The sequence below is a fragment of the Pollicipes pollicipes genome, unplaced genomic scaffold, assembly GCF_011947565.3.
Source record: "Pollicipes pollicipes isolate AB1234 unplaced genomic scaffold, Ppol_2.1 Scaffold_4881;HRSCAF=5763_pilon_pilon_pilon, whole genome shotgun sequence".
Classification (NCBI taxonomy): domain Eukaryota; kingdom Metazoa; phylum Arthropoda; class Thecostraca; order Pollicipedomorpha; family Pollicipedidae; genus Pollicipes; species Pollicipes pollicipes.
This window is the reverse complement of record NW_023596576.1, coordinates 46,333,916-46,358,698: the sequence shown is the minus strand read 5'-3', so window position 1 is coordinate 46,358,698 and position 24,783 is coordinate 46,333,916. Positions and strand designations below refer to the sequence as shown.

The 24,783-nt window shown below is 52.7% G+C and overlaps 2 protein-coding genes across 5 annotated transcripts; one reads left to right on the top strand and one right to left on the bottom strand.

The window, feature by feature from the left end:
- Positions 1-26: 26 nt before the first annotated feature.
- On the bottom strand, positions 27-4,150 carry LOC119100954 (uncharacterized). 4 transcript variants are annotated; one of them, XM_037224172.1, is made up of 5 exons: positions 3,999-4,144; positions 2,793-3,047; positions 2,287-2,488; positions 1,455-1,557; positions 27-797 (listed from the first exon to the last, which is right to left on the bottom strand). In XM_037224172.1, exons 1-5 carry the CDS (start codon positions 4,096-4,098, stop codon positions 669-671), a joined length of 789 nt encoding a protein of 262 aa, XP_037080067.1. In that variant the 5' UTR covers positions 4,099-4,144; the 3' UTR covers positions 27-668. The 4 variants fall into 4 exon arrangements, with proteins under 4 accessions (XP_037080067.1, XP_037080068.1, XP_037080069.1 ...); XM_037224173.1 differs by having other exon boundaries at positions 4,109-4,128; XM_037224174.1 differs by having other exon boundaries at positions 4,078-4,100.
- Positions 4,151-4,484: 334 nt separating this feature from the next.
- Positions 4,485-23,098, top strand: LOC119100474 (myotubularin-related protein 10). The gene is made up of 14 exons (XM_037223565.1): positions 4,485-4,641; positions 7,221-7,394; positions 10,032-10,140; positions 11,790-11,975; positions 12,806-12,964; positions 13,529-13,653; positions 14,429-14,572; positions 15,642-15,803; positions 16,697-16,842; positions 17,488-17,637; positions 18,240-18,412; positions 19,156-19,332; positions 21,436-21,537; positions 21,688-23,098. Exons 3-14 carry the CDS (start codon positions 10,036-10,038, stop codon positions 22,045-22,047), a joined length of 1,989 nt encoding a protein of 662 aa, XP_037079460.1. The 5' UTR covers positions 4,485-4,641; positions 7,221-7,394; positions 10,032-10,035; the 3' UTR covers positions 22,048-23,098.
- The last annotated feature ends 1,685 nt before the right edge of the window (positions 23,099-24,783 follow it).

Sequence of the window (24,783 nt, the reverse complement as noted above, 5' to 3'; positions counted from 1 at the left end):
TTCCCCCGTGGCAGATTGCTGCTGCACTCAGTTGTACACTTTTATTACAAAAGTTCTCACATCAGCTAGCGAGTTCTTGTTCTTCTTCTTGTCTATGGATCAGGTTGCCAAAATGTGAGGTGAAAAAGTGGCATTATCATGGAACTGATATCAGTGAAGTTTGCCGGCCACACCACGGTCCCTCTAAATGCTGAGCACATCATTATCTGAACAGCATTAGAAATTCAACAAGCTGCATGGGCAATCATCCATCAATGATAAAACACCATCAATGACCCGTGTAACCAAGGGTTTACGCGATCGCAAACCACTCTGGCGAAGAATGGGCATCAGTCGGCACGCTGAGAACCCGACACAAATGACAATGATCGGGGACATGGGCACCCACAAACAGTGCCGAGAACACAACGGCGTGCACCTGAAGCGAGGACCAGCGCTACCACGAGTGTCAGATCTTCATCGATCCTGACAGCGGCGGCCGTCACTGTCTAATACTGGCAGACACAGCTCCCAGAACTGGACGCAATTCCACGTCTGTGCCAATACATCAGAGGACAGCGATGTGACGGCGATGTCTACGATGATCCTGAGGACGTTTGAGTGTGGCTCGTCTCGAGCGCTGCCGCAGGAGGCGCAGCCGCTGGTCACTGGACCCAGCCATCGGGCGGTCACGTCTTGACCCGCTTGGCGCCCCGCGCGAAGTCCTCCTCGGTCAGCTCGTACCCCCAGTGCAGCAGCGTCTGCCGCACCACCGGCGAGACGGCCCTGCTGTCGAACTTGCTGCCGCTGCGCACCACCTGTCGATCAGACGAGGGCCCGTGTAAAATACAGTAGGCTGAAGAGGGAGGGTAGGCGTGCACCGAATTCGACCTCACCCCAAGACACAGGTTTTAGTAGGTTTTGGCGAGTTCTTGAAGACTTGTCACATGTTGGGGGCGGGGGGGGGGGGGGTTGCCCTCATTGCCCAATGTATCATTTTCCTCCCTTCCCAGCAGGGAGCCGGGTACAATATCTTCAACAAAAAAATATACACAAATATCATATCCGTGATAGTAGATACGATGCAGCTCCGGCCGTTGACCACATACTGACACTGTACCGCGACAACATCTGGTCTAGGCTATCATATACCGTCATCGCCCGCCACATACCACCATCACATGCGGCCCGCGACATAAACGCTGCTCGCCACAACCTCCCATGCAACGAAACCACCAGTAGCAGGCAAGTGTGAGCCTCCAGCACCGTAGAAACGTGCACACTTCCGCAAGAAGTACGGATAGCGTATACGAACAGCCAAAGCACGGCGGCAACATGGGTAAGACTCACCTCCGTCCCCAGTCACTGGCATCCCTGCCCGCATGGCCGGACCACAAGCCACTGCGTGACAGGTTCGGACGACGCGCCAGGTTTGAGCGCTCAGAAGCACCGAGCGTTATCCTGAACCCGCTTACCTTGGTGATCAGGTTGTTTTTCCAGCGACCTTTCTCGCCGGTGCAGCGGTCCCACCTGCCGATCTGTCTCTCGTCATCAGCTGTCCTCCGGCCCTGGTAGAATCTGCGGAGCGCCCGTCCACCCGGGTTAATGGCACACCCTCAGTTACAGGACACCTCTGCACCGGCGCGTGTCTGCCCTGGCCAACTGGGAGAAGGCGGACCACCCACGGGCCACATGCAACTCGAAATGCAATTTCATGAAGTGATGAATGCGAAACCGAAAGGGACTCAGGATCCTTTCGGATCCATTCATCCTCAGGGCACTATCAGAGAAGCATCGATGGGGGTTGGCCAATGTCATGGCCTGGTGAGTGGCCAGAGCAACACTGGGAGGCATGAACATTTGCTGACAGATGGCGCCACGATCAGCACCATTCATGTCAGGTTCGCACGCGCATACCGGAGTCTGGAATCCAGCCATAAAGGCGAGCAGCTGAGCCGTCTGTTTAGTCCGGCGTAGCTACGCCGGGCATGCATGCGTACCGCGCTTTTGGAGCGGCATGCAATCTGCCGTCCAATGGCAAAAAGGCATGAGTGCTATGTCAACTAATGGCTCTTAGGCCTTTTTGCTTTCGGACGGCAGCAATGTACGAGCTTGAGTCTCAACTGCTAATACATTGAAACATCGCGCACAGCAAGTCATGTTGGTGTCACGCAATGCGTGCACATCTAAACAGGAAATGCATCATGAGAAATGTAAAGGTCGACGAACGCCGAAAAGAGTCGCCTTAACTGAGCACAAGCAATGCCTGCACACCACTGCGACCGCAGCTGCCCTCCGAGCACCGACCTGCAGTACCACTGGAACCAGCCATACGGGTCCTGGGCCACGATCCAGCCCGACTCCTCCCACATCTCCAGGCTTCCGCCGCACTTCTTGCCGTAGCGGTTAACATTCTCGTCGTAGATGCTGGACGCCACCTGCCGCTTAATACTGAGTCCCTCCAGCCAGTCCTCTGGCAGTTCCTTCCACACGTCCTTGTATGACTCGCCTGCGGAATATGCGCACGCACGTGAGTGGTAAAGACAGATGCTATATTTTCTGCATCATAGCGGAAAAGTGTCAGGAAGAAGGCTTGGATCAACTTTAATGACCCAACATTGCCTGAACTGCCATAAAGGGCAGCATGGATGTTAACTTAGTAAAACATATCTTACTATACACCCTAACCTTGCATGCTTGCGTTGACAAGTGCACACAATACTTTGCAGGCATTCACAGCTGGCAGCCCAGTATCACAAAGGCAAGAAATGTTAACTGATTCAATTGAGCTTATTTCACTCATGTTATATCACCTGTAATGCTGGATTTTATTGGCCGGAAGTAAGTTCCACCAAAACTTCCAGCCTGGAGTACTTCTTTTGGAGTTCGGTTTGGTCGGAATCGTGGGTAATCACTGAATTCAAGAGTCCCATCTTTTCTTCTTGGCACGGTAGCCACTGCACTAGCAGATTTCTTACTACTTTTTGAAGCTGGCACACTGTCTGATTCAGCCTTTGATTTTCTCTTGGTGGTTTGTTTTTTGCTTACATCATCTTTGGCCATCTTACCTACAGAGCAAGGTTTGCAGTTGAGAACAAAATGCCATTAAATGACAAATCATGCAGAAATCCTGAAAATTTCCATTTCTGTTGAGGGAGGGGACAAGAAGGGACAAGAAGGGACAAGGGTAAAGGGAAAGAAGAACAAAAAGGAATGCTGGGTCATTAGGACAAGAAAGGTCCATGCTGGCCAATCAACAGTGCATCAAAATCTCAGTACATCAACAGACAGTTCATAAAAAACATGATGAAAAGCAATCACTGGTTGAGCAATCTGGATGGCCTTGATACATCAGTATCCTGCTTTTGGTGTGAGAGACCAACATTTCCCACATTTAAAGTACTTATATTTTGAAGGTAACATGACAACATGTCATTTAAATATTCCTGTTTTATGATTACTTATGGCATCTGATGTCTTCAAAATATCCACTGGTGAGAAATTAAATACTGGATGCCAAGGTACCAATGTAAACAGTGACCAGACATCTAGGTACTTCAGCACTTTGTGAACAGCTATAAACATTGCATCTTGTATATAGCTTGCTGGCTTGGTATCATGCACAATCAGAATTATGACTGCCAGGAGTCAGACCGGGCAAAATCAACCTCCTTGGATCTGAGTTTGAACCAGCATGCCAAGCCAGCATCAAACACATTTCATTCAGCATATTTTAGGCATCTTCGAGAGCATGCTTCTGGTAACATGAACAGGGTTAACTCAAAACAGCATATTTGCATAAACGTACATAAATATATATGAATCGCCTCTGACTGCTAGAAATACCCGTCTTCTGGGCGGCCAACTGTCTGTGACACTTTTTACTTTGGTTCCACTACTACGCTGATTCCCTCCGTCGACCGTACAAGTACCGAAGTAAAAAAGCCCCGTCTGTAACAGAATGGCCCCTCATAATAACAGGCAGAGCTGGCTGTCTACTTATTTAACTTTACCCTTACCGAACCAACTGCTGAGGCAATCCCTGGAACGTACAGAGCCTCGTAAACCGGGCACGTCTCGAAATACCACACTTTTTACCAATGAAATACCGCGAGACATGCACGCCTACCGCATATTATGTAACGAATGCTACCGCGGGAACGGTATTATGTTCTAGGCCATCCAACGCTTATGCTAAGTGTTGACTCCTTCGCGTCATAAATGTCTACATATCCAGAGAGGTGGATAAAGTCTGTTTTAATTTAAGCAAAGCTTCTTTTAGGACAATTCAAATTTTCCGATGAGTTAGCAGCTACTATTGCATCATTTTGAGAACGTATTAATTTAATTTCTGTTTATCTGCTCGAGAAATCTTGCCTTTTCGGCCTCGCGTCTTGAGAAAGCCTTTAGGCCAGTACCTAGTATCCAGCACTATATATGCTACCTTTATTGTTTTTATAGCGGCGCACCAGTGACTTGAAATGCAATTTTGCGTAGGGCAATATTACGCACACCCGCGCGTGATGTGTATGGGCGGGGAGGTGGGTTCACTGCTGATCCATTTGGGCCAGCGCGGTCAAATTATCCATGCTGCAAATGGAGACAAGCAGTTATATGTGATCTTGTCTGAAGACCAACATAAAGCATCAATCATCTGTTGAGGTATCTGACAGGAAAGAAAGTACTGCTCTTGACATTTAGTCAAAACGTGGGCTGGGCTTGGACTAAATTAGGGTTAACCGCATCGGTGGTTGAAATGTGCAGTTAATAGTGGAAAACACTACTGGCTGTCTATGAACTCTCGGTCCAGGGCTTATGTCTGCTGTGCATGTAACATGTGCTACATTGTCAAATTTCCTTGAGCTGTTGTGTGGGGATGGCAACAATAATGTCTGTATAGGCTTCACTTAATAAATGGGCTTTGTCAGCTAAGCCTAGCAAGCAAACCATACAATATTGCTATGAAGGTTTTATGTACAGTCATAAATGTCTGGTACATTTACTGATAGCAATATGGTCTATTACTGTGTCACTGCTAGCAATGTGGTTTGCTTGCTTTGCTTAACTGATACAGATTGCTTTACTGAGTATGAGGCTCACACCAGCAGTACATGCAGTCACTGCATTTATAGGGAAATATTCCATTGTTATGTATACAGACATGGTGTGCATCATCAGAGTCAACAAGGCCCCATTGTTGGTGATGTTCTTTATATGAACAATGTCTCATTATGATACATCTGGTCATTAGTCTTGGTGCTTCTTGAGAGATAAATTCTGTGAATTTAACATGATTTTAAAGGTGGATTTAATTTTCTGTCTTTATTCCTGTGACTTAAAGCCTCCATACTCTTGAACAACATGCTGCAGCCAAGCTGTCCTCAGTATGAACTACATTGGCAGCTGGTCAATAGTTTGGTGCCACTTGGGAGGTAAATTCATTGAACTTTATACTATTTTCCAGGTGGATTTAATTTCCTGTTTCTTTATTGCCATGATTTTAAACCTCCATATTCTTGCACAATATGCTGTTGCAATGCTGTTCTCAGTGTGAACCATGTTGGCACTTGGTAATGTGGTTAGTGTGAAAGCATGGGGCAACAAAATATGATTGAGGTTAGGAAATTATATTAGAAACCTGCCTATTTTTTATGATAATAGAGCACATTTTGTCATCTGAGGTTTATGTTTATGCAATGACAAAGTGGTCTACAACAGGATCTTGCACCATCCCTTATTTTTGTTTTTTATAAAATTTTGAACATGATTAGGTATCAATGCAATAGATTTGGCTTGATATGGAAGATTTTCAACATCAGGGCTGGATAACAGTACCTTATTTTTCTGTATTGGTAAGTGTTAAGCTTATCATTACACTACATTGTCTTTTTATTATTTTTTGTCATGTCATGTTCACAAAGTTGTTTGGTAGGGCTCAAAACAGCTTATTGCTGGGTAATGTAATACAAGATTGTGTTTGTAAGATTTTTTGTTTAGTGGTTTATACTGAAAGGTATGGAAAACTATGGCTGATATTTTAATGCTCAATACATGCTGTGTGTACCAATAACATGTCAGGATGAGAGTTGCTGACAAATAGATTTGGGTCTTGCTCCTTTGATGCTTTCATCCATTGCCTTGACATATGTTATCTGCAAGGAAAGGTTATATCCTGTATCCATAATACCGTAGGGTTAAGTCCTTTAAGAGAGAAAATATTCTGAAATGAAAACTAATTGCATTTTTGTGTCTCATTTCATACTGAGACACAAAGTTCTAGGCTACCTTGCCATGGTGTGAACATGTCTCAAAGACAAAATGTGTTTTTTGGCAGATTTTCATTAGTTCAATGCCAGATCCAGAATATTGTACTCTATGCATGTTACTTATTGTCCTTGTGTATGGTACAGAGAGGGAACCCAAAGGTAGCCCAATAAAGAATGTGCTGTCCATGATATCCCAGGCTCAGTGACCATAACGGAGAGGAAATTTGGTGAATGATTCTCACCAAAATCTGGCACTGGCCTCTCAGTCATTGAATGCCCTAATGTAAGACATTAATTCAGTCCTCTATGACAGGCTACAGACAGTCTAGGAAGAGGAGTTTAAACTCAATGTTTATAGAGCAGCTGCTATGGGCATATTATTGGAGAATCAAGGACAGTGCTGTAATGTGCATATTAGTGGTAATTTGATAAGTGAATAGGCAAGTTCTAGCTGTAATGAACAATTCCATGTTAATCTGTATCCACTTTTTTGGTAAAGGTGCACATCTTGAGAACAACTAAAGCACACTGATTTGTAATGAACCTAAGTGGTGGTGCTGTTCCATAAGACATGCTTAGTGGAGTACACAAACGTAGTCAAGTCACTCACTATAGAAAAGTGTTACACCTCCCTTCGCACTCTCTAGCATCCGCCCAGGTCTTCTTTGCGGAAGACTGTGGATAACTCACTGTTCTGGATGTACACAGTAGGTTACAGTTACTGACAGTATCAAATGGCCTTTGCTGTCGGGAGAGGCCGTGCAGTGTGCGGTCGGAGGCAGCGGCTTCGGAATCCATACGATGTGCACGAGTACTATGCGCGAGACCGTGCGGTTAAAACCAGCCCGGTCCGCGTTGCAGTTTTTCAGGGCACCGCCCGGAAGGCCGCGTGCCATCAAAGTCACTGCTGGGAAACCTGTGCAGTGCAGGCGGACCACCAGCCAGGCATGACCGATGTTGGTGCTCTGCCACCAGTGTGCCGGCCAGCGGCCCCCCGCCCGCTCGGCCGCGCGCCCGACCGGAGGACGGCCGGCGGTGGAGGACGCCTGAGGACGGCCGGCCCGAGCACGCTCGACCTGAGGAAGAGCCCGAGCCCCGCCTGCCAGCCATCGCCGCAGCCGCGGGACCAGTGCCGTGCACCGGACGTAGGTGAGCAACACAGACAGTGGCCGGCAGCTGCGACGTAACGTCCCGTGTGCCAGTCGTCATACTGAGATTAACTAACATTTAAGATGCCAATGAATGCTGGCTATAGGAAGACATGAACGATTGCTAGGGTATTTTATGAAAATACTCGACACTTTTCGGCAGCGGACATGTGCGCGACGCTCACTATCTCACGTGCCTTGCAGTATGGAAGTTTCTCATGTCCTAATGATTGCTGACATGTTCGTTTAACTAGTACCTCTTGGTATGTTGAAGTTCGTTAATTCCCGACATGAGAACCCAATAATGTCATAAAGCGGGGTGTTTCAGGCCCTTTTTGCCTATATGACGCGTGGAAGCCATGCAACGTGTCCAAGATGTGCTCTGTCTCTGTCATCTGCCCTGTTCATGACGAGCATTGTTCTGAGCCAATGCCAGTGATTGACGAGCCAGAAAGGGTACCTTGAATAACTGCTTCCGAGACCAACTCCGATTTTGATCCTGCTGTATACTGTAGCCTGTAAGAGGCCACAGTGTCAGTTTTCGTGGGATGTCATGTTTTATGCCTGCCCTGCTGTCTGTTTCACTGCCTTGTTTTGTTTGTGTACACCGAGGCTGAGCTTGGGTCAGAGCGGTTTCCAAGAGCCCCGTGTATGACTGACCGGTCGGAAATGAACCAGCGACCATCGCATTGTGTGTGGCGTGGCGTCCGTCGAGCCAGTGCTAATCGACCCCGCGTCAGCAGAACTTCCCCGGAACTGGCACAGCTTCGTGATATCAAATGTCGCAAGCGAGACAGCGGTGCGGACTTGTCACATTCTGCCTGTATCGACCTGTAGGCATCTGACAGTGTTGAGCAGCGCCCTTGTCGCGGAGTGGCCGGGCCTGAAGCCATACTCGTGCTCTGTGGCAATGTGCCAACGTGGTGAAACTCTGACTCCTCATCAGATCAGTTACTTATTCAAAACGCCTGCGCGAGGCTTCTGAGTCATCGACTAGAGCGAGGCATGTGCCCAGAGCATTTCACTTCGACGTGCTTCCCAGTTTACATCTTATCCTCAGACCAGCTAAACTACACACCTTTAGGAGCGTGCCTCTCACGATCACCAGATAGGATGAAATAAGCTCATGTGAACTATTCATTTTCATTTAATTGTTCTAAACACCAATATTTCGCGGTTACGTAAACATGTTCCATAGCGCATAATCGTTTGATTGCGTCATGAAACATCTGTATGACGTCAAGAGTCGCTATCAGACGTGCCGTGTCAGAATTGCCACCGTAGCTAACAGACTGACTACCTTGTACTTCTTCAACTTTCCGAGAAGTGGGAGGGTCTATGTCCTGTATTATGTAGCACAAGCCGTGATTGGTGTACGAAACTTGCGCTCAACGCATTAATCTGGTTGAAAGCCAACTATTGTCCATTGCTACTACAAACCGTGCTGACGTACGCCAGACACGAATAGCTCGATGATCATGTTTTTCTTGACCTGGGGCGCCACATGGCCATTGAGGTGGCGGTGTCCGCGTGGCGTTGCCATGACATCACGCATGCCTGGTTGACCTTCAGATAGGCTGCGCGAAATGGTCTGCACGGCGTTTGACTGCGCAAAGCTCAGAAAGAAGACGGTTTAATGTCTTAAGAAGGGCATGGCATTTGATCGCATTCACTGACCCTCCGAATGGCTATCTCAGTTCAAGACCCTGTACAGATGTAGAACACTGACAATATGCACTATGCGAAGCTCGATGTCAAGGGAAGGTGAGACGCAACACCCGCATAGTGATCTGCCGCACGCTCGCGGAGGCTATGTTGGCTGCAGATCACGTGAGAGCTCCGCCAGCATCGCGGATGCCCCGCGAAGAGTCCCGCTGGCGACCCGGCCTTCGTGCGTCCGGTGGATTTTAATCGCAAGCTACACGCGGAAATGAACTCCGGCCGCCACGGTCGCGCCGAGCGGGGTGAGGTTCTCGGCGGGCCGCTTTCCCTCCCCTCCCCCTCCCACCTCACGCCCTCTTCAGCAGGCATTGTGAGGCGTGTCGCACCACTTCGTGATCTCTTTGTGGAGCGGCCTGTGTCTTGCCGCGTCGTTTGCCTGTAATGACAACGTGAGGGCGGGCAGACGGACGGCCGGGCGCGCAGCCGGCGGTACTCTTCACTACGTTCGTGGCGACTCGGAGGGCGCCCCCGCTTGTCGTCTCGTGCTCTCGTTCGGCACGTGACGCACCGCTCCACCCCACCGCACCCTGGGCTTCTCTCCTCCTCTCAACATCTTTAGGTCGAAGCCAGGTCCCCCAGCTCAGTGTCGTCTGTGTCCAGGTCTGCACTGCCAGCGTGTGGCGAGCGATGATGTTGATCTATGTCGAAACCAGCCCGCCCGCCTCGTCAGCTTCTGCGTCCTACGTGGGTGGCCTGTGCGCCATCAGCAGATCTGCTGGGGGAGTGTCCCGGCTCAGAGGCTGCCGGGATCGCAGGCACCTCAGCGGTGACCAGGTCGTGATCGCCGGCTGTGCGCGGGGTCACACGCGGGGTCACGTGCGTGGTCGTGCTACCGGTGACCTGGCGTTTCCCGGAGTTGAAACGAGATCCGGAGTCGGATGTTTCAGCTTGCTAAGACATATCTTCTCTATTTCAGTTGAATGACAGCAGTATTCCTACAATACTCCAAATCAAAAATGGCGAAATCTCGGTCTGCAAAAAACTTCCAAAGCTATTTGGAGTTGGATGACAACATAGGCAATGGGGTAAGCCCTCTCATGCTACTGCTACAGCTGAGTGTAGTGAAGTGTGTTGTGCTTCAATGAGTAAGGCAGGTCATCGCCCTCATGATTTATGAATACATCATCCCAATGTTGTCCTTTTATTTTTATTGTCAGCATTATAAGTTTCCACAGGTGGGCACCTTTTGTAATGACAGCTCGAATGTCAAGTAGTTGTAACTCTACACGTCACGTGATATGATGTAATCGATTAGAAAGGCTTATGTACTCCGCAGTGTTCGATTTGGATCGGAAACATGATTCTGACAGACTGTGCTCTGTGGTTTGGTATGATGTTAGTCGTGTCTTAATGCTTTTGAGTGCATTGCAGATGCATGTAATTAATCTTGGGGAGCAAGTGTCAGAAATTTGTAAAGGTGAGGTGACTAGCCATTTAGGCACTGTGCGAGGAATTCCAGCCAGTGTTCGTTGATGTGGGGTGTGGTCAGTATGACAGCATGCCTCACTGCCTGCACTTTTTCACGGTCTGGTTTACATTTTAGTTGAGCCCTCAAAAAGGCTCATGTCAAGTGCAACACTCACGATATGTCGCATATTGCATATTTTTCTAGACAGAGATGAACGGCTTGGTCAGAGTTTACCAAATGGAACATCATTTATAGTCTCATATGTGGTGGATGGGCCCTTGCACCCCATTGGGAGTGCCCCCCCCCCCCCCCCCCCCCCCTGAAGGGGTTGGCGAAGTTAGTTCAATGTCGAGTTAATTATGAAGGTAATCCGTTACCTGGGAAGGTTTATTGAGCAAAAGTTATTCTGTGAAATCGCTAAAGGCGACAATGAAGGTTAAAGTCAATTGAGTTACAGAACTAACTCAATTGACTTTAATTTTAATTTTGAAATTTGTTTCCAGTGCCTCTTTCATTTCATAAACTTGTGTATGTAAGTGTATGGTCTGTTGTCTATTCATCGTTCTGCACTTCGCATGCTGATCGATGAGTGCGTGCATTGCACAATTCAAGGCTACTGTCCTTGAAAATGGCACAGACGCTGATGCCGTCTTTTCCTGGCCAGCGTTCCCCATCGTATTGACTCCTGCTGACCCTCTGGCTCCTCTTGAATGCCAGAGGGCCTGTGGAAAAGAATGAACGGTCTTGGACAATGCCTGTATTTCACGTGCGAATTCCACACTGGTGTCGGTGTGAGAGATTCAAAACTGATCCGTGGACAGATGCAGCATAGATTTCTTCGATTAGTGGAAAGCCTCCTATATGTAGGGAAGGCCTATTATTGGAGTGAAAAGTGGCCGTTAAGTCCCAAGAAAAAGCCAGGTATGACTACCTTCGACATAAACTTGATGATAAAGCAGAGCGACGCTGATAGCGAGGACTAAAGCTGAATACAATAGATAACAATACAAACTCGGGAATGTTCAGCCGTAATCCATCTCCAGGCATGTGTCTGTGTGTCTTTGGGGGAGGGGGAGGCCTGACACAGCACCCGTCTGTGTCAGCAGTCGGTGCCGCCGGCTGACCAGTGTTCGTCTGTGACAGCAGTCGGCGTCGCCGGCTGACCACTGTTCGTCTGTGTCAGCAGTCGGCGCTGCCGGCTGACCGGTGTTCGTCTGTGTCAGCAGTCGGCGCCGCCGGCTGACCGGTGTTCGTCTGTGTCGGCAGTCGGCGTCGGCGGAGCAGGTGTCGCTCGAGCCGCAGCTGCTGCTGGGCGAGACGATGGTGGCGGCGGCCGACAGCGTGCTGCTCTACCTGCCCATGTCGGAGCAGCGTCAGGGCCTCTCCGGCCGGCTGCACGTCACCAACTTCAAGCTGTCGTTCGTCACACTGCACAGCCTCGGCGGAGGGCCGGTAAGGGCGCCGGTCGCCGGCCGGACCGCCGCCGACTGCAGGGTCGCCGGCCGGACCGCCGCCGACCGCAGGGCTGCCGCTCGTCGGCCAGATGCGGCTGACGGCGTGGTCCTGTACTGGGTAGAGCGGTGAACGCTGCATGTCCTTTCAAGGTGGCCTAATCGGGGATTGTTGTGATGGGAGGAAATTTGGCGTGCCTAGTAAGCTTGGAATTTTGTGATGGATACGAGCTTTGCTGACGGCTTGGGGGGCTATGAGATCGAGGATATGTCAGCTGTGAAGCAAAGCTAATGGGGTGCAAGCTGGACCCATCAGCCAAACAATGTCGCTCATGTGCAGTGAATATCCTTCCGTGTTTCTTTTATTAGGTAATTTTGGTAGCCTATTTTAGGTAGCCGTATCTAGCCCAAATTAGCTTATTTCTTTTAGCAGAGCATGTTGGAGGAATAGTTGCGTGTTGGAGAATTGCCACCATGTCATTGCCACTGTCACCATGGCCCCTCATGACACATTCACTGTGTTACCAGTTGCCAGTTGAACATTCCATACCAATGGGACCAGACAGTGCTCGTCGTTGAGCACTGTCGCTGCATCATTGATCCAGCATCTTCCTCTCGGGTATGGCGGCTGTCTGTCGTCAGTCAGGACAGTGGCTGCTGGTTAGCACCTCGCCAGCCACCCGCAGACGCTGCGAACCGGCGTTTGGAAATGTCACATCTTCGTTGTTACTGACCAAGTCGCTGTCTGATGCCGGCGTGAGCGTGAGCGGGGCGCTGCTTCGGCGGGTCGATTTGTCGCCAGCGACGGCAACGTCTCTGTCCCGCCGGCAGACGGAGGAGCCGCGACGAAACAAGCTGCTCGGCAAGCACGACGTCTGCCTGATGAACGTCGACTGCATCTACCAGCTGTCGTCGAACGGCAAGAGGAAGCTGCTGGCGCCGCGCTCCAACGTGGCCGGCCGGATCAAGGCGCTGCAGATCCGCTGCAAGGTCAGGGTCAGGGCACCTGCGGGGGTCGGGGTGGCCGGTGCCGCGTCGCTGATGTCCGTGCTGCACGCCCCGGTCCTGTGGTCAGGGCACCTGCGGGGTTTTGGGTGGCCGAGGCCGCGCCGCTGATGTCCGTGCTGCACGCCCCGGTCCTGTGGGTCAGGGCACCTGCGGGGTTCTGGGTGGCCGAGGCCGCGCCGCTGATGTCCGTGCTGCACGCCCCGGTCACGTGGGTCAGGGCCTGCGGGGGTCGGAGTGACCGGTGCCGCGCCGCTGATGTCCGTGCTGCACGCCCCGGTCCCGTGGGTCAGGGCACCCGCAGGGGTCGGGGTGGCCGGCGCCGCGCCGCTGATGTCCGTGCTGCACGCCCCGGTCCCGTGGGTCAGGGCACCCGCAGGGGTCGGGGTGGCCGGCGCCGCGCCGCTGATGTCCGTGCTGCGCGCCCCGGCCCGCGTGGGTCAGGCTACCTGCGGGGTATGGGATGGCCGGTGCCGCGCCCGCTGATATCCGTGCTGCACGCCCCGGCCACGTGGGTTTCAATGCCGGCATCGTCTCCTCCGTTGGCAGGATTTCCGGGTGGTGACCTTCAGCTTCAAGTGCTCGCGGCTAGACGAGGACCGAGCGATCACCAACGCCCTGCTGCTCTACTGCTACCCGCTCCAGCCGCACCTCATCTTCGCCTTTGACTATAAGTAGGCACAATGATGCGTAGACGTCTGACATGCCGCCGCAGATCACAGGCACACGCTTTGCTTGATACTGTGTGAATCGTCTCAACAGGATATCGTGACCGGCATAGATATAAGATATAATATAGAGATATAAGATAGATAGATATAAGGTACCTGGCCTGTATTTGTTTGGCACAAGGGAGTCAGCCACCATCCAAATTAGCATTCATTTTGCATGCTAATTAAGAAATGACTGAACGTTTAGTACGTTGTGGAACAATCAGCACTTGCCACTGTCTCCGCGTGGACGTTGTGGTCGTGTCGTGGTGCGGCAGGGACATGGTTCTGGAAAGTGCCGCATGTCTGCACTTACAGGTCCCCGTCACGTGCCTGCTCTGGTTTGACGTTCCTAAAACTTGTATACCGCTTTCGGCAGGAACATCGCCATTTGGATCCCGTGTACCGGCAGGGTCGAGACACCGATCACGTGACCCTGTGTGCCGCCAGGCTCGAGACACTGATCACGTAATCCTGTGTACCCCCAGGCACTGCTCACGTGACCCCGTGTACCGCCAGGGTCGAGACACTGATCACTTGACCCGTGTGCCGCCAGGCACTGCTCACGTGACCCCGTGTACCGCCAGGGCCGAGACACCGCTCACGTGACCCCGTGTACCGCCAGGGTCGAGACACCACTCACGTGATCCTGTGTACCGCCAGGGCCGAGACACCGCTCACGTGACCCCGTGTACCGCCAGGGTCGAGACACCACTCACGTGACCCTGTGTACCGCCAGGGCCGAGGCGCCGTTCGAGGACGTGGACGCGGACGTGGAGTCGGAGTGCGGCTCGGCAGCCGGCTGGGCGGCCGCCCTGAACCGAACCGGCACCGTCGGCTGGCGCATCTCGCACGCCAACGACGGCTTCCAGATGTGCTCCAGGTGGGTGGAAAGTGCTCCAGATGTGCACCAGGTGGGTGGATGGTGCTGGCGGCCGGTGCCCGTATGGGTTAGGACGTTTTGTTGGGACCGACGATCCCCGGATTCCAATCCTCCCGCAGGAAACTCTCGCTGGCCAGGTTTTCATTAGGGTGTGGGGACGTAGAAGGGTATTTTCTGGGGCTGCGTGTGTCGGGTATACACTATTGTGCCATCCCCCAGCAATGACTATTGTGTGACGTGAGACGAGAATCTGTGCGTTTTTGCGCGTCAGATCTTCCCTCGCAATGCAGCGATACGAATACGTACTATCAGGCTGAGTTGTGCCCACAGTCTTTGCAAATTTTGTCAGGATCAGGTGCGCGCCAAGGTGAATGTTGAATTTGGCGTCAAGGCTACCGACGAGACCTTTGTATCATAAAACACAATTATTCATATGCGTTAGTGGTGTCGTATAGCCAAATCCAAATGAATGTGATATGGGACTGGGTATTGGGATTGGCTCCAAAGGATGTCTTTTGGTGATAGTATTGTCTCGGATAATATTAATTTCTGACTATACCAAAACGCAGTATGACCTACAGAACGCTACAGCATGTGTAAAGCAATCTAGGTTTAATGTGATGGATGTTCATGACTTTACCCCAGATTACTTATCATTGTCCAAGAGAGGTAAATCCCGGCATGTTAACTCGAAACAGGTGTTTTTGCGGACATACAAATGCTGCACAGAGACGGCAGAGATCTTTGTGTTGTTTCACCCGATTGGATAAATCGACAATAAGAGACAATGAAACAGCAGGCCACGTGGTGGATAACGTACTTGCGTAGCAAGTTCAATTAGCGTTACACACTACACCGCGTCACCGTCTTATTTTCTATTGTTCCGTCGGAAGAAATGGCCTCCAATGCCGATGGCGGCCAATTCACCGGAGCCGCCGACGGTGAACACGGACTGACCCGGACTGCCGCTGAAGTTAGGGGCTCTGTGAACAGCGTAGCGAGCAGCGGCCTGCAGCGGGTGCCGGGATCTGGATGTGGCCCTGACGCGTCTGGTGTGCCTGGCCGACAGTCTGCCGGAGGTGCTGGTGGTCCCCAACGGCGTGCTGGACACCGAGCTGAGGGCGGCCAGCGGCCACTATGTGGACTCGCGGCCGCCGGTGTGGTGCTGGGGCCACCCGGACGGCTCGGCGATCGCTCGGGCGGCCTACACACAGCCGGCCGGCCGGCACAGGTGAGCGCAGCCGAGACCCGGGCCGCCTGCACCTCTGGTCTCTCTCTCCTCTCTCTTCTCTCTCTCTCTCTCTCTCCTTCTCTCTCTCCTATCCTCTCTCTCTTCTTCTCTCGCTCCTCTCTCCTCCTCGCTCTGTCTCGTTCTCTCTCTCTCTCTACTCTCTCCTCTTGTCACTTTCTCTATCTCTCATCGTCCAGACAGGCCTTTTTCTCTCTCCTTCTTCTCTATCTCTCTCTTCTCCTCTCTCTCTCTCTCTCTCTCTCTCTTCTCTCTCTCTCTTATTCTCTCTCTTCTCTTCTTCTCTCTCCTCTTCTCTCTTCTCTCTCTTTTTTCTCCTCTTCCTCTCTTTCCATTCGTCTTTCTTCTCTCTTCTCTCTCTTCTCTCTTCTCTTTTCTCTTCTTGTTCTCTTCTTCGCTTTTCTGTTTCCTTCTCTTCTTCTGTCTTTTCTGTTTCTTCTTTTTGTTCTTCTTCTCTCTTTTTCTTCTGTTCTTTCTTTCTTCCTCTTTTTTGTTTTATTTTTCTTCTTTTCTTCTTCTCCTTTCTTTTTCCTTCTTTCTTTTCTGTCTTCCTTTCGTTATTTCTTTTTCCCTTTTCTTTCTTTCTCTTTCTCTCTCTTCCTCACTTCCTCTCTCCCTCTTTATCTCTCTCTGTGTTTCTCTCTTTCTCACTCTCTCTATCTCTCAGCCGTTTACGTTTACGCTTCTGTCTCCGTCTCTGTCTTTGTCGCTCTCGCTCACTCTCGCAGACACCCTTCGTGACGGAAGCTGTCATGTGTTGGCCCATGTGCTGGCAGCACCATACTACAGCAAGTAATCTGCTTGTTTTCCTGCCGAGGGCGGCGTTCTTTGACAATGTCAGTACCTGAATGGCTGTGCACCTAACCGTGTTGCAGCCAGGAGGAGCAGATGCTTCTGGACACGATCCGGTCGTCCCACCCGTTCTCCAAGGAGCCGGTGAAACAGGACGTGGGCGTCACCTGCCCGTCCGTGGAGGAGGTGCAGGAGAGCTACGTCAAACTGCGCGAGATCTGCTCGCCAGGTGAGCTGGCCTGGGCCGGTCCCTGCGGCATGCCGTATCAGCCGGTGGACGATATCTAGGCCAGTAATTAAATCGTGGGTTAGTAGTCCTAGGTCTTCATGAAGTGTACTCTGTGTGTGGGGGGGAGGGGGGGGGGGGGGCGTTGTCTGTTGTGGTATGCCGCCGGCGGACCTCGGTAAGTTAACACCAGGCCCAGAGTATTCCAACTTGCAGCGGCTTTGTCGGTGACTCACGACTCCAGCTATGTGGAGGGTAGCAATTAGCCCACAATTCTCGCAGTCTTACGGTTTTTAGCGTAATAATGGGGTTTGTCTCTCCAAAGCGTGCAGTTGATTGGGTGCACTTGTGATGCATTGATTAACAGGAATGGTACATGTTAACTTTGACAATTTTCACACAATTTTTCGATTTACTTTAAGGACTGTATTGTGTAGCTAAAACTTCCGGGACCTTCATAAGACTGTGGGAAGCATGAAGCCATGGTGTGTGCCATAACTAACAGCAGGTGAAAAGCGACGTAGATATGTATATTTTTTTCTGCGCCGTCTCCTTGGGGACGGCCCCTAACGTGCGTGTGGTTCATGGCGACTGTGGGGAGTTGTCGTGTTCGAGAGAGTGTGTGCTGTACCACGGTCCGTCTTTCAGAGAGCGTGCGGTCGTTTGTGGAGACGGACGGCCGGTTTCTGGGCCTGCTGGGCGCGAGCCGGTGGCCGTCGGCCGTGTCGCGCTGCCTGTCGGCCGCCGCCGACTGCGTGCGCACGCTCGCCGAGCACCGCACGGTGGTCATCCTCACTGGTGTGTGGGACGCGCCGTCTGGGCCGCGGCAGTGCCGGCGGGCGGGCCCGCTGCGAGCCGGGGCTGCCGGGTGGGGGTCCGCTGGAGACCTTCGTGTGGCCTCAGCACGGCGAGCGTCATGTTTTGCGCGTGGGACGAGCCTGTGTTGGGATCCTGATGGTGTGCGGCGCGGTTGGAAAGCTACTGAAACATGGACGCAATTTGACCTCGGACGTCGGTGCGCCATAAAGCTTCAATCGTCATCAGAAATCAGCCATGCGACCGTTCTCCTAATATGCTGTATCGCCCCCGGCAGAGAATATCTTTAGCTGTGTATGATTCCAGTCCACATCAAGCAATATACTCGAACTATTCTCGATTCATTTCCGCATTCAGTACGGCGACTGCCTGACCATCTCAGGCTGTCTGATCGTCTGATTCCCAGCCACCACACTTTCCGGGACATTGTGTCCCGATTGCGCATCTAGCCAGTGAACCGCTCTGTACTGAGGCAATACGAATGAGAGGCGTCGGGTGCGTGGCTGGTGCCCGGCGTTGGCCCGTCACCAGCGGCCGCGGAGAGCGGGCGTGACCGTCTGACCGGCCGCGCCGCCTGCCGACAGAGCCGAGCGGGCGCGACCTGACGGCCGTCGTGTCGTGCCTGGCCCAGCTGATGGTCGACCCGCACTGCCGCTCTCTGGCCGGCTTCCAGCGGCTGCTGCACCGCGAATGGGTCGCCCTCGGCCACCCCTTTCAGGAGCGGCTCGGCCTGGTGTACCGCGAGGGTGGCACCAAGGTGAGTCGGGGACTAGCCCTGGCCAGGCCTGTAACCGGCACAGGGGCTGGCGGCAGCTAAACGAGTTAACAGTGGGCGGGCATGATGATTTTTTGTTGTGTTTTGACAATATGACGTTATTGCGGCTGGTGATGTGCTGGTAGGACGCCGGTAACTTTATTTCGAACACCAGTAAGCTTCAGCTTGTTTTGTTACGCATTTGGTCACAGTCCCACCGGTCGCGCCCCTGACCTGCCACTGAGCAGCTAATGGCTTGGCCGGCCGTCCCGCCGCTGCCGGTCCCGTCCCGCGGCCGCTGGTGCCGTCCCGCCACCGCTGGTGTCGCCGACGCCGCTGGTGCTGTCCCGCCGCTGGTGCCGCCCGCTGCTGGTGCCGTCCCGCCGGCGCTGGTGCCGTCCCGCCGGCGCTGGTGCCGTCCCGCCCGGCCCCCGCCGCTGCCGTCCCCGCCGGCGCTGGTGCCGTCCCGCCGCTGGTGCCGCCGTCGCCGCTGGTGCCGCCGTCGCCGGTGCCGTCCCGCCGCCGCTGGTGCCACCGTCCGCCGCTCGTGCCGTCCCGCCACCGCTGGTGCCGTCCAGCCACTGGTGCCGTTCCGCCGACACTGGTGCCGTCCCGCCGGCGCTGGTGCCGTCCCGCCGCCGCTGGTGCCGTCCCGCCGCTGGTGCCGCCCCGCCGCCGGTGCCGTCCCACCGCTGGTGCCATCCCACTGCCGGTGCGAGCCTAACACCGCGGCCCACTGCCGACAGAGCCCGGTGTTCCTGCTGCTGCTGGACTGCGTTCACCAGCTGCTGGAGCAGTTTCCGGCGCGGTTCGAGTTCACGGAAACGTACCTGATCAGCCTGTGGGACTCGCTGCACGTGTCCGTGTTCGACACCTTTCTTTTCAATTCGGAGAAGGAGCGGCTGGAGGCTGTCTCGGCCAAGGTGCGCCTAGGGTGTGACTGGGCGGGCAGACTTAGTGGTCTCCTTTCATGGTGCCTGCGGTGTCCGAGTGTCGATACACGGCTCTTCCCACCTCGTCACAAGGCCGTGATCAGGGATTCGTAATTCCGTGTTTTCATCATAAAGTGATACCCATGGCTGGATTAGGCACATGAAAGCCACGCAGCGAGATTTCATTTGTAGTTACAGCTTGTGCTCTCAGGTGACCATCAGTGGCCGATCCAGAGCCAGCCCGAATTGGCACTCACAAAAACGCAAAGCTTCGCTAGGAGGCACATGGGTCCGGGTGAATGGGTGGTCCGGAGGCATCGGGAGAAGTGTGGCGTGCGAGCGCCAGACGATGTTTAGCTTAACGTTGCTTACTGCATCACACGAAAACGTAATATCAGGGGCCTTAAGAAACGATGGCGAAGACATGAGGGTCTAAAGCTGCTGTCTTACGGGGCACCATGGGGCCCGCTGTCGGACATGTCTAGTGATCCGACCCTTAATAATAGAAAGTTCCCTGTGCACGACTGGTCACGGTATTGGAATGAGGCAATGAATCATCAATTTTGCGAGCGTGTTGGTAGAATGCATGTGTAGAAATCTGCGAAAGAGTTAAAAACTTCGTTGGAGCGGAAGGCCGCTTTGCAAAAGCATTTTGAGCTGCGAGAAAACGTCGAACGGACCATGCCTTCATTCATTTTTACGTGTTACTGAAACTAGAACATGAAAACGTGTGTTTAAACATTATACACGCTTTTGACGCCGTGAAATATCATATATTCTTGACGTAGCTATTCAGATATGGTTTTGAAAGAAGTGCTTAGAACTGATTGGGATCAAATGTAAACTGATTCCAAAAACCCAGACTAAATGATACCTCGCCTGATCCGAGCAGGTTCATTGTGACAACCCAAGAGGTCTGCGCACAGCCCGCTTTTTCATCATTTACATAACTGACCTAATGGTATATTATGAAATTTAAAAGCACGCTCATCGTAATTAGAGGAAGATATATTTTCCACCCTAAAGAAAGGTTGGGAATATATATGAACAGTCACATACATGCATCATGCTGTCTATGCATGAAAATGGTAAAATGTTTGTTGCGAGCTTCACCAAGGCTTCTGTCTCCTCCATTTTCAGTGGAAAGAATAATTTCAAGGAATGCAACTGGTAGCATGTCTGTGCGTTCCCGTGTCATAATATGGGGCACATTTTGCGGGCGGCCCAGCGCGTAAGTCCTCCCCTGCATGTATATGTGTATACATGTGGGGAGGCCTGCATTCGTATACTTAATGGCGGATCGGGGCCCAACTTGGTTTGAAGCAGTATAGTTACCCAATATGAAATGGGTAAATCGCTGCAACAGAAAGGTATGGAAATAAGATAAACCATTGAAATGATGGGCAGATCTGGCTCTCGATTCATCACATAGTGGGTTGACTACGGAGAATGCACACTGATTGTACCCCATATCGTCCACATGGACCCGGCTCGGTGTGGTGTCAGACTTCACCGACGAGCTTGTAAAGAGTATGTAACAACTGTATATGCTGAAAGGAACGTATCGTAGACTTCACATCACAAAATCGTTAGTTTTTTTTCCTCCATGTAACCGCTTATGTTTCATTTTTAACTTTATCTTTACATATGTGCTAGTTGTGTAAGTTGCAAACTCCACTGCGTTTCTGGCATGCAATTTGGTTGCTAAACATGGCCACAATAACCTTACAAAATTTTTCCAAATTTCGGAGTGAGATGTCCTTCTGACGTCATGGTTGGAAAGTGCCCATTCTATCATGGTCTAGAAATGTAGATTCTGTTGCAAAAATGAAACGATGTCTGTTCAATCCAATTAAGGCAAGCGATTATCGAGTTCTCTGGTGAGTGAGGGTCAGAATGGGTTCTGTTGCGCGGGCTAACATCAGTCTCAGCTCCCGGGGAATGACTGTAATGCGGGGGTTTTGTATCGCGGGAATAGTGGGAGGGGCACCCTGGCTGCATTTTAATGTTGTCGGTCAGAAAATAAAGGCTGTGTCGCAGGGTGGGGAAGCGTTCCCTCACGTCAGCTGTAAGCAGTCCGGTTTTCGGTTGCAGGAGCACGACTACCCGCTGTGCCGCCGGCCGGTCTGGCACTGGTCGGCCCAGTTGGATGCGGACCAGCGGCGGCTGTTCAAAAATCCGATGTACCAGCCGACAGCGGGCCCTGCGCGCGCCCGGCCCGCCGCCGCCGCCGCCGCCGGCTACGGTCTGCTGGCGCAGCTGGCGCGGCCTGCCGAAGCCAGCCGGCCGCCGCTGCCGCCGCCGCGCCGCTGCCGCCGCCTGTCCGACCTGCTGCTGCCCGTCGCCTCGGTGGCGGCGCTGCGGCTCTGGACGCGCTGCTTCTGCCGCTGGGTGCCCAACCTGGACGTGGTTCGCGGCGGCCGGGCGGCTGACGAGGAGTGCGAGCGCCGGCTGCGCCGCCAGCTCGACACGCTGGAGGCGCAGCTCGAGTCGAAGCGTGCCGGCGTCGGCGTGCGGCGCTCGGCGCGCGCCTCGGCCGTCGAGCAGCCGCTGCCCAACGCCTTCTTCCCGTTCGTCGAGTGCCGCGCGCCCACGCCGCTGCTCAGCGTCACACCCGGACTAGTGAACGTGCTCGTTCGGAACAGTATCGTGGCGTGCGACGAGGACGGCCTGGCGGCGCAGCGCGGCCGTCAGTACGGGCTGTAGCGCGGCCGGCCGGAGCCGGCCGGCTGCCGCAGGAACGGCCTGAGCCAGCGCGCTGAGACAGGGAAGCGCCGCCAGCAGACCGTGACAGGAAAGCGCCGCCAGCAGACCGTGACAGGGAAGCGCTGCCAACAGACCGCGGCAGGGAAGCGCCGCCAGCGGACCGTGACAGGGAAGCGCCGCCAGCAGACCGTGACAGGGAAGCGCTGCCAACAGACCGCGGCAGGGAAGCGCCGCCAGCGGACCGTGACAGGGAAGCGCTGCCAGCGGACCGTGACAGGGAAGCGCTGCCAACAGACCGCGGCAGGGAAGCGCCGCCAGCGGACCGTAGCAGGGGCGGTCATGCGACGGGCCATGACGTAAGCGTAGCCAGCTGGCGGCTCTGCGCAACGTTACCGGGTGCTACAGCAGTGCCGGTGTTGGGGCGTGCACCAGACAATGTGGTCCTGTTTCGTTCGTTATTGACCTTTTTACGACTTTTGGTCGTTAATTCTCAAGCGTTTTATGCAAGTATTTTCCGCTCAGTGGTGTGTTATCATATCCAGCGTTTACGCAAGACAGTTTATGTCTTATCCTAATTGTTGGATGAATCACCATTAGACATGACTCTCGTCTGGTTGTCTGGCAGGGTGTTTCTCCGCCCTCTTGGGCTCTAGGTTTGCTTTCTCCGCTCTCTGGGGATCCCACACGGCGGGTCCCGGCTGGGCAGCACGTGCCGTCTGTCGGCAGAGTTCCGCGGTGCTGCAGGTGCGCCGTCGCTTCAGCCCGAATGCGGTCGCGGTGACCGGTGTCCGCGCGGCATGAGATGCGTGTTTTACTAGTCTGTCGGCGTGCATAATGGTGCGGAGGCACGCCTCGGGTTTTTAGCCGACTTTTGCTACCGCTGACGAACTGTGGCAGTGTTCGCCTGCGACGCTTTGTGATATTGTTATCAAGGCTGGTGGTGTCAGAGCCTGACGCCTCGTTGGCTGGCTGTTGACACTGTACATGGTCATGTACTCGAACCGCTGCGTATTTATATTACTTTGATCTGGATAAGCAAATAGATGTTCTGCACTGGCACCATTTTTGAAAATCGAATAGAGGTCGCATGCTCGATGTAGTAAGCGACGCACGAATGGTAGACCTTTGGTCCTCAAATCAGAACGGACGTCACCCACGTTTCGTTCCGTACTTTTGTCGCCATGACGACCAGAGCAGGTCGAGGAGGGTGCGTATCACGATATGAACAGGCAGGGCGGCGTCGCCCATCTAAGACGGGTGCAGATCACGATATCAACGGGCAGGGCGGCGTCGCCCATCTAAGACGGGTGCGGATCCCGATATGAACGGTCAGGGCGGCGTCGCCCATCTAAGCAACCGTGCTATTCTAACAATAGCGAAACGCCAGCTTACTTTTACCCATGCAGTGTGGCAAGCAAAATTATCACGGTCACTAATTACTACCTTTAGAAGAGATATAGGTGTGGTAGTTCAAGCCGATTTCGTAAAGACGGGAATTCGCCACGGCTTTTGTAGATTTGCGTTGGTGGACGAGTATATACCAATCCCTGCTATCTTTATACCCAAGTTACGGGCGTAACCAAGGGGGGGGGGCGGGGGACGTGTCCTCCAATTTTCTCAAAATAACATTCTATCCCGTCCCATTTCGCCCCAGCACTTTAAGTGTCCATACCTCCTCATTCAAAATGAAATCTTAAGGTTAAGTTGTTTACTCCAGAGTGCAGTTATCCAATGGATAAGCGAAAACAACGATAATCACTGCTAGATAGCCCATTACGTTTACGACGGAATTAACATGTTAAGCGTTTGCTTTTGTGATCGAGGTCATATCTCGCCATCTGTTGTGGTTTCCAGCCAGGGTGTAGCGTTGGTAAGGGGGTTGGGGGCAGGGAGAGGGCATAAGCCCCATTCAGAACCAAAATTGAGATCAAGGGGCACCCATAACTGACCTGGTGAGTAATAAATCGTACTTAAAAGACGCTTTTCTATACCAAGAGGCCCGTTTGCTACACCATGAGGCCACCTTTGTGGATAAGGCAACCCATGTTCTGGATGAGTAAGCCCAATGCTATGTTAACGGGACCCCTTTGCTGGCTCTGGAGACCCCCGTTACGAGCTAGGAAGCCTCTGTTCTAGGTTAGGAGGCACCTTCTATGTAGAGAAGGTCACTTTCATGCATCAGATGGTCGCGGTTGAGGGTCAGAATGTCCTGTTTCGGCATAACGAGGCCCGTTTGCTAATCTGAAGGCCCCTTGTGAATTAGAACGACACGTGCCCTCGATGCCCCTCGCTAGAGCCTGGAGGACACATGTCCTCGATGTCCCTCCCTCTTGAATATGGCACTGTCCAGGACGGCCCCTGTGAGGCCTCATTTTTTCCAGGAGGCCCTCTGGAATATCCCGCCCCGAACGAAAAGTCCGTCGGTGCTTACCCTGGGTGAAAGCCCTTTCTCTAAAAAAACCGACTTGGCGCACTTAATTTCGATGAGCCACGACATCGTTTTATTTTCTCTTACTTTTTTAAGTGAAACAGGACCGAGAAGCTACCGAATCATGCAATGCTGTTCACATTTTGATGTCAATACACGGAGAAGGTGGGCGCTTAATGTCCGCACAGATTGAACCGCAGTCCCTGTTCATTTTACAGTGGTTACGTGGAATTTATCGAAACCGACGGAACTAAGGGGCTTTACAATAATTTGTGTTGGGTACTACTGAGATATCGAGGGGTCCGTAA

Coding starts and splice junctions, on each gene's coding strand:
- LOC119100954 (XM_037224172.1), bottom strand. CDS start 4,098: ATGTCTCGCGGTATTTCATTGGTAAAAAGTGTGGTATTTCGAGACGTG. Junction 3,048..3,998: donor TTGCCTCAGCAGTTGGTTCG/GTAAGGGTAAAG, acceptor CTTGCTCTGTAG/GTAAGATGGCCAAAGATGAT. Junction 798..1,454: donor AAAACAACCTGATCACCAAG/GTAAGCGGGTTC, acceptor TCTGATCGACAG/GTGGTGCGCAGCGGCAGCAA.
- LOC119100474 (XM_037223565.1), top strand. CDS start 10,036: ATGACAGCAGTATTCCTACAATACTCCAAATCAAAAATGGCGAAATCT. Junction 13,654..14,428: donor ATCTTCGCCTTTGACTATAA/GTAGGCACAATG, acceptor GTGTACCGCCAG/GGCCGAGGCGCCGTTCGAGG. Junction 17,638..18,239: donor CACGGTGGTCATCCTCACTG/GTGTGTGGGACG, acceptor GCCTGCCGACAG/AGCCGAGCGGGCGCGACCTG.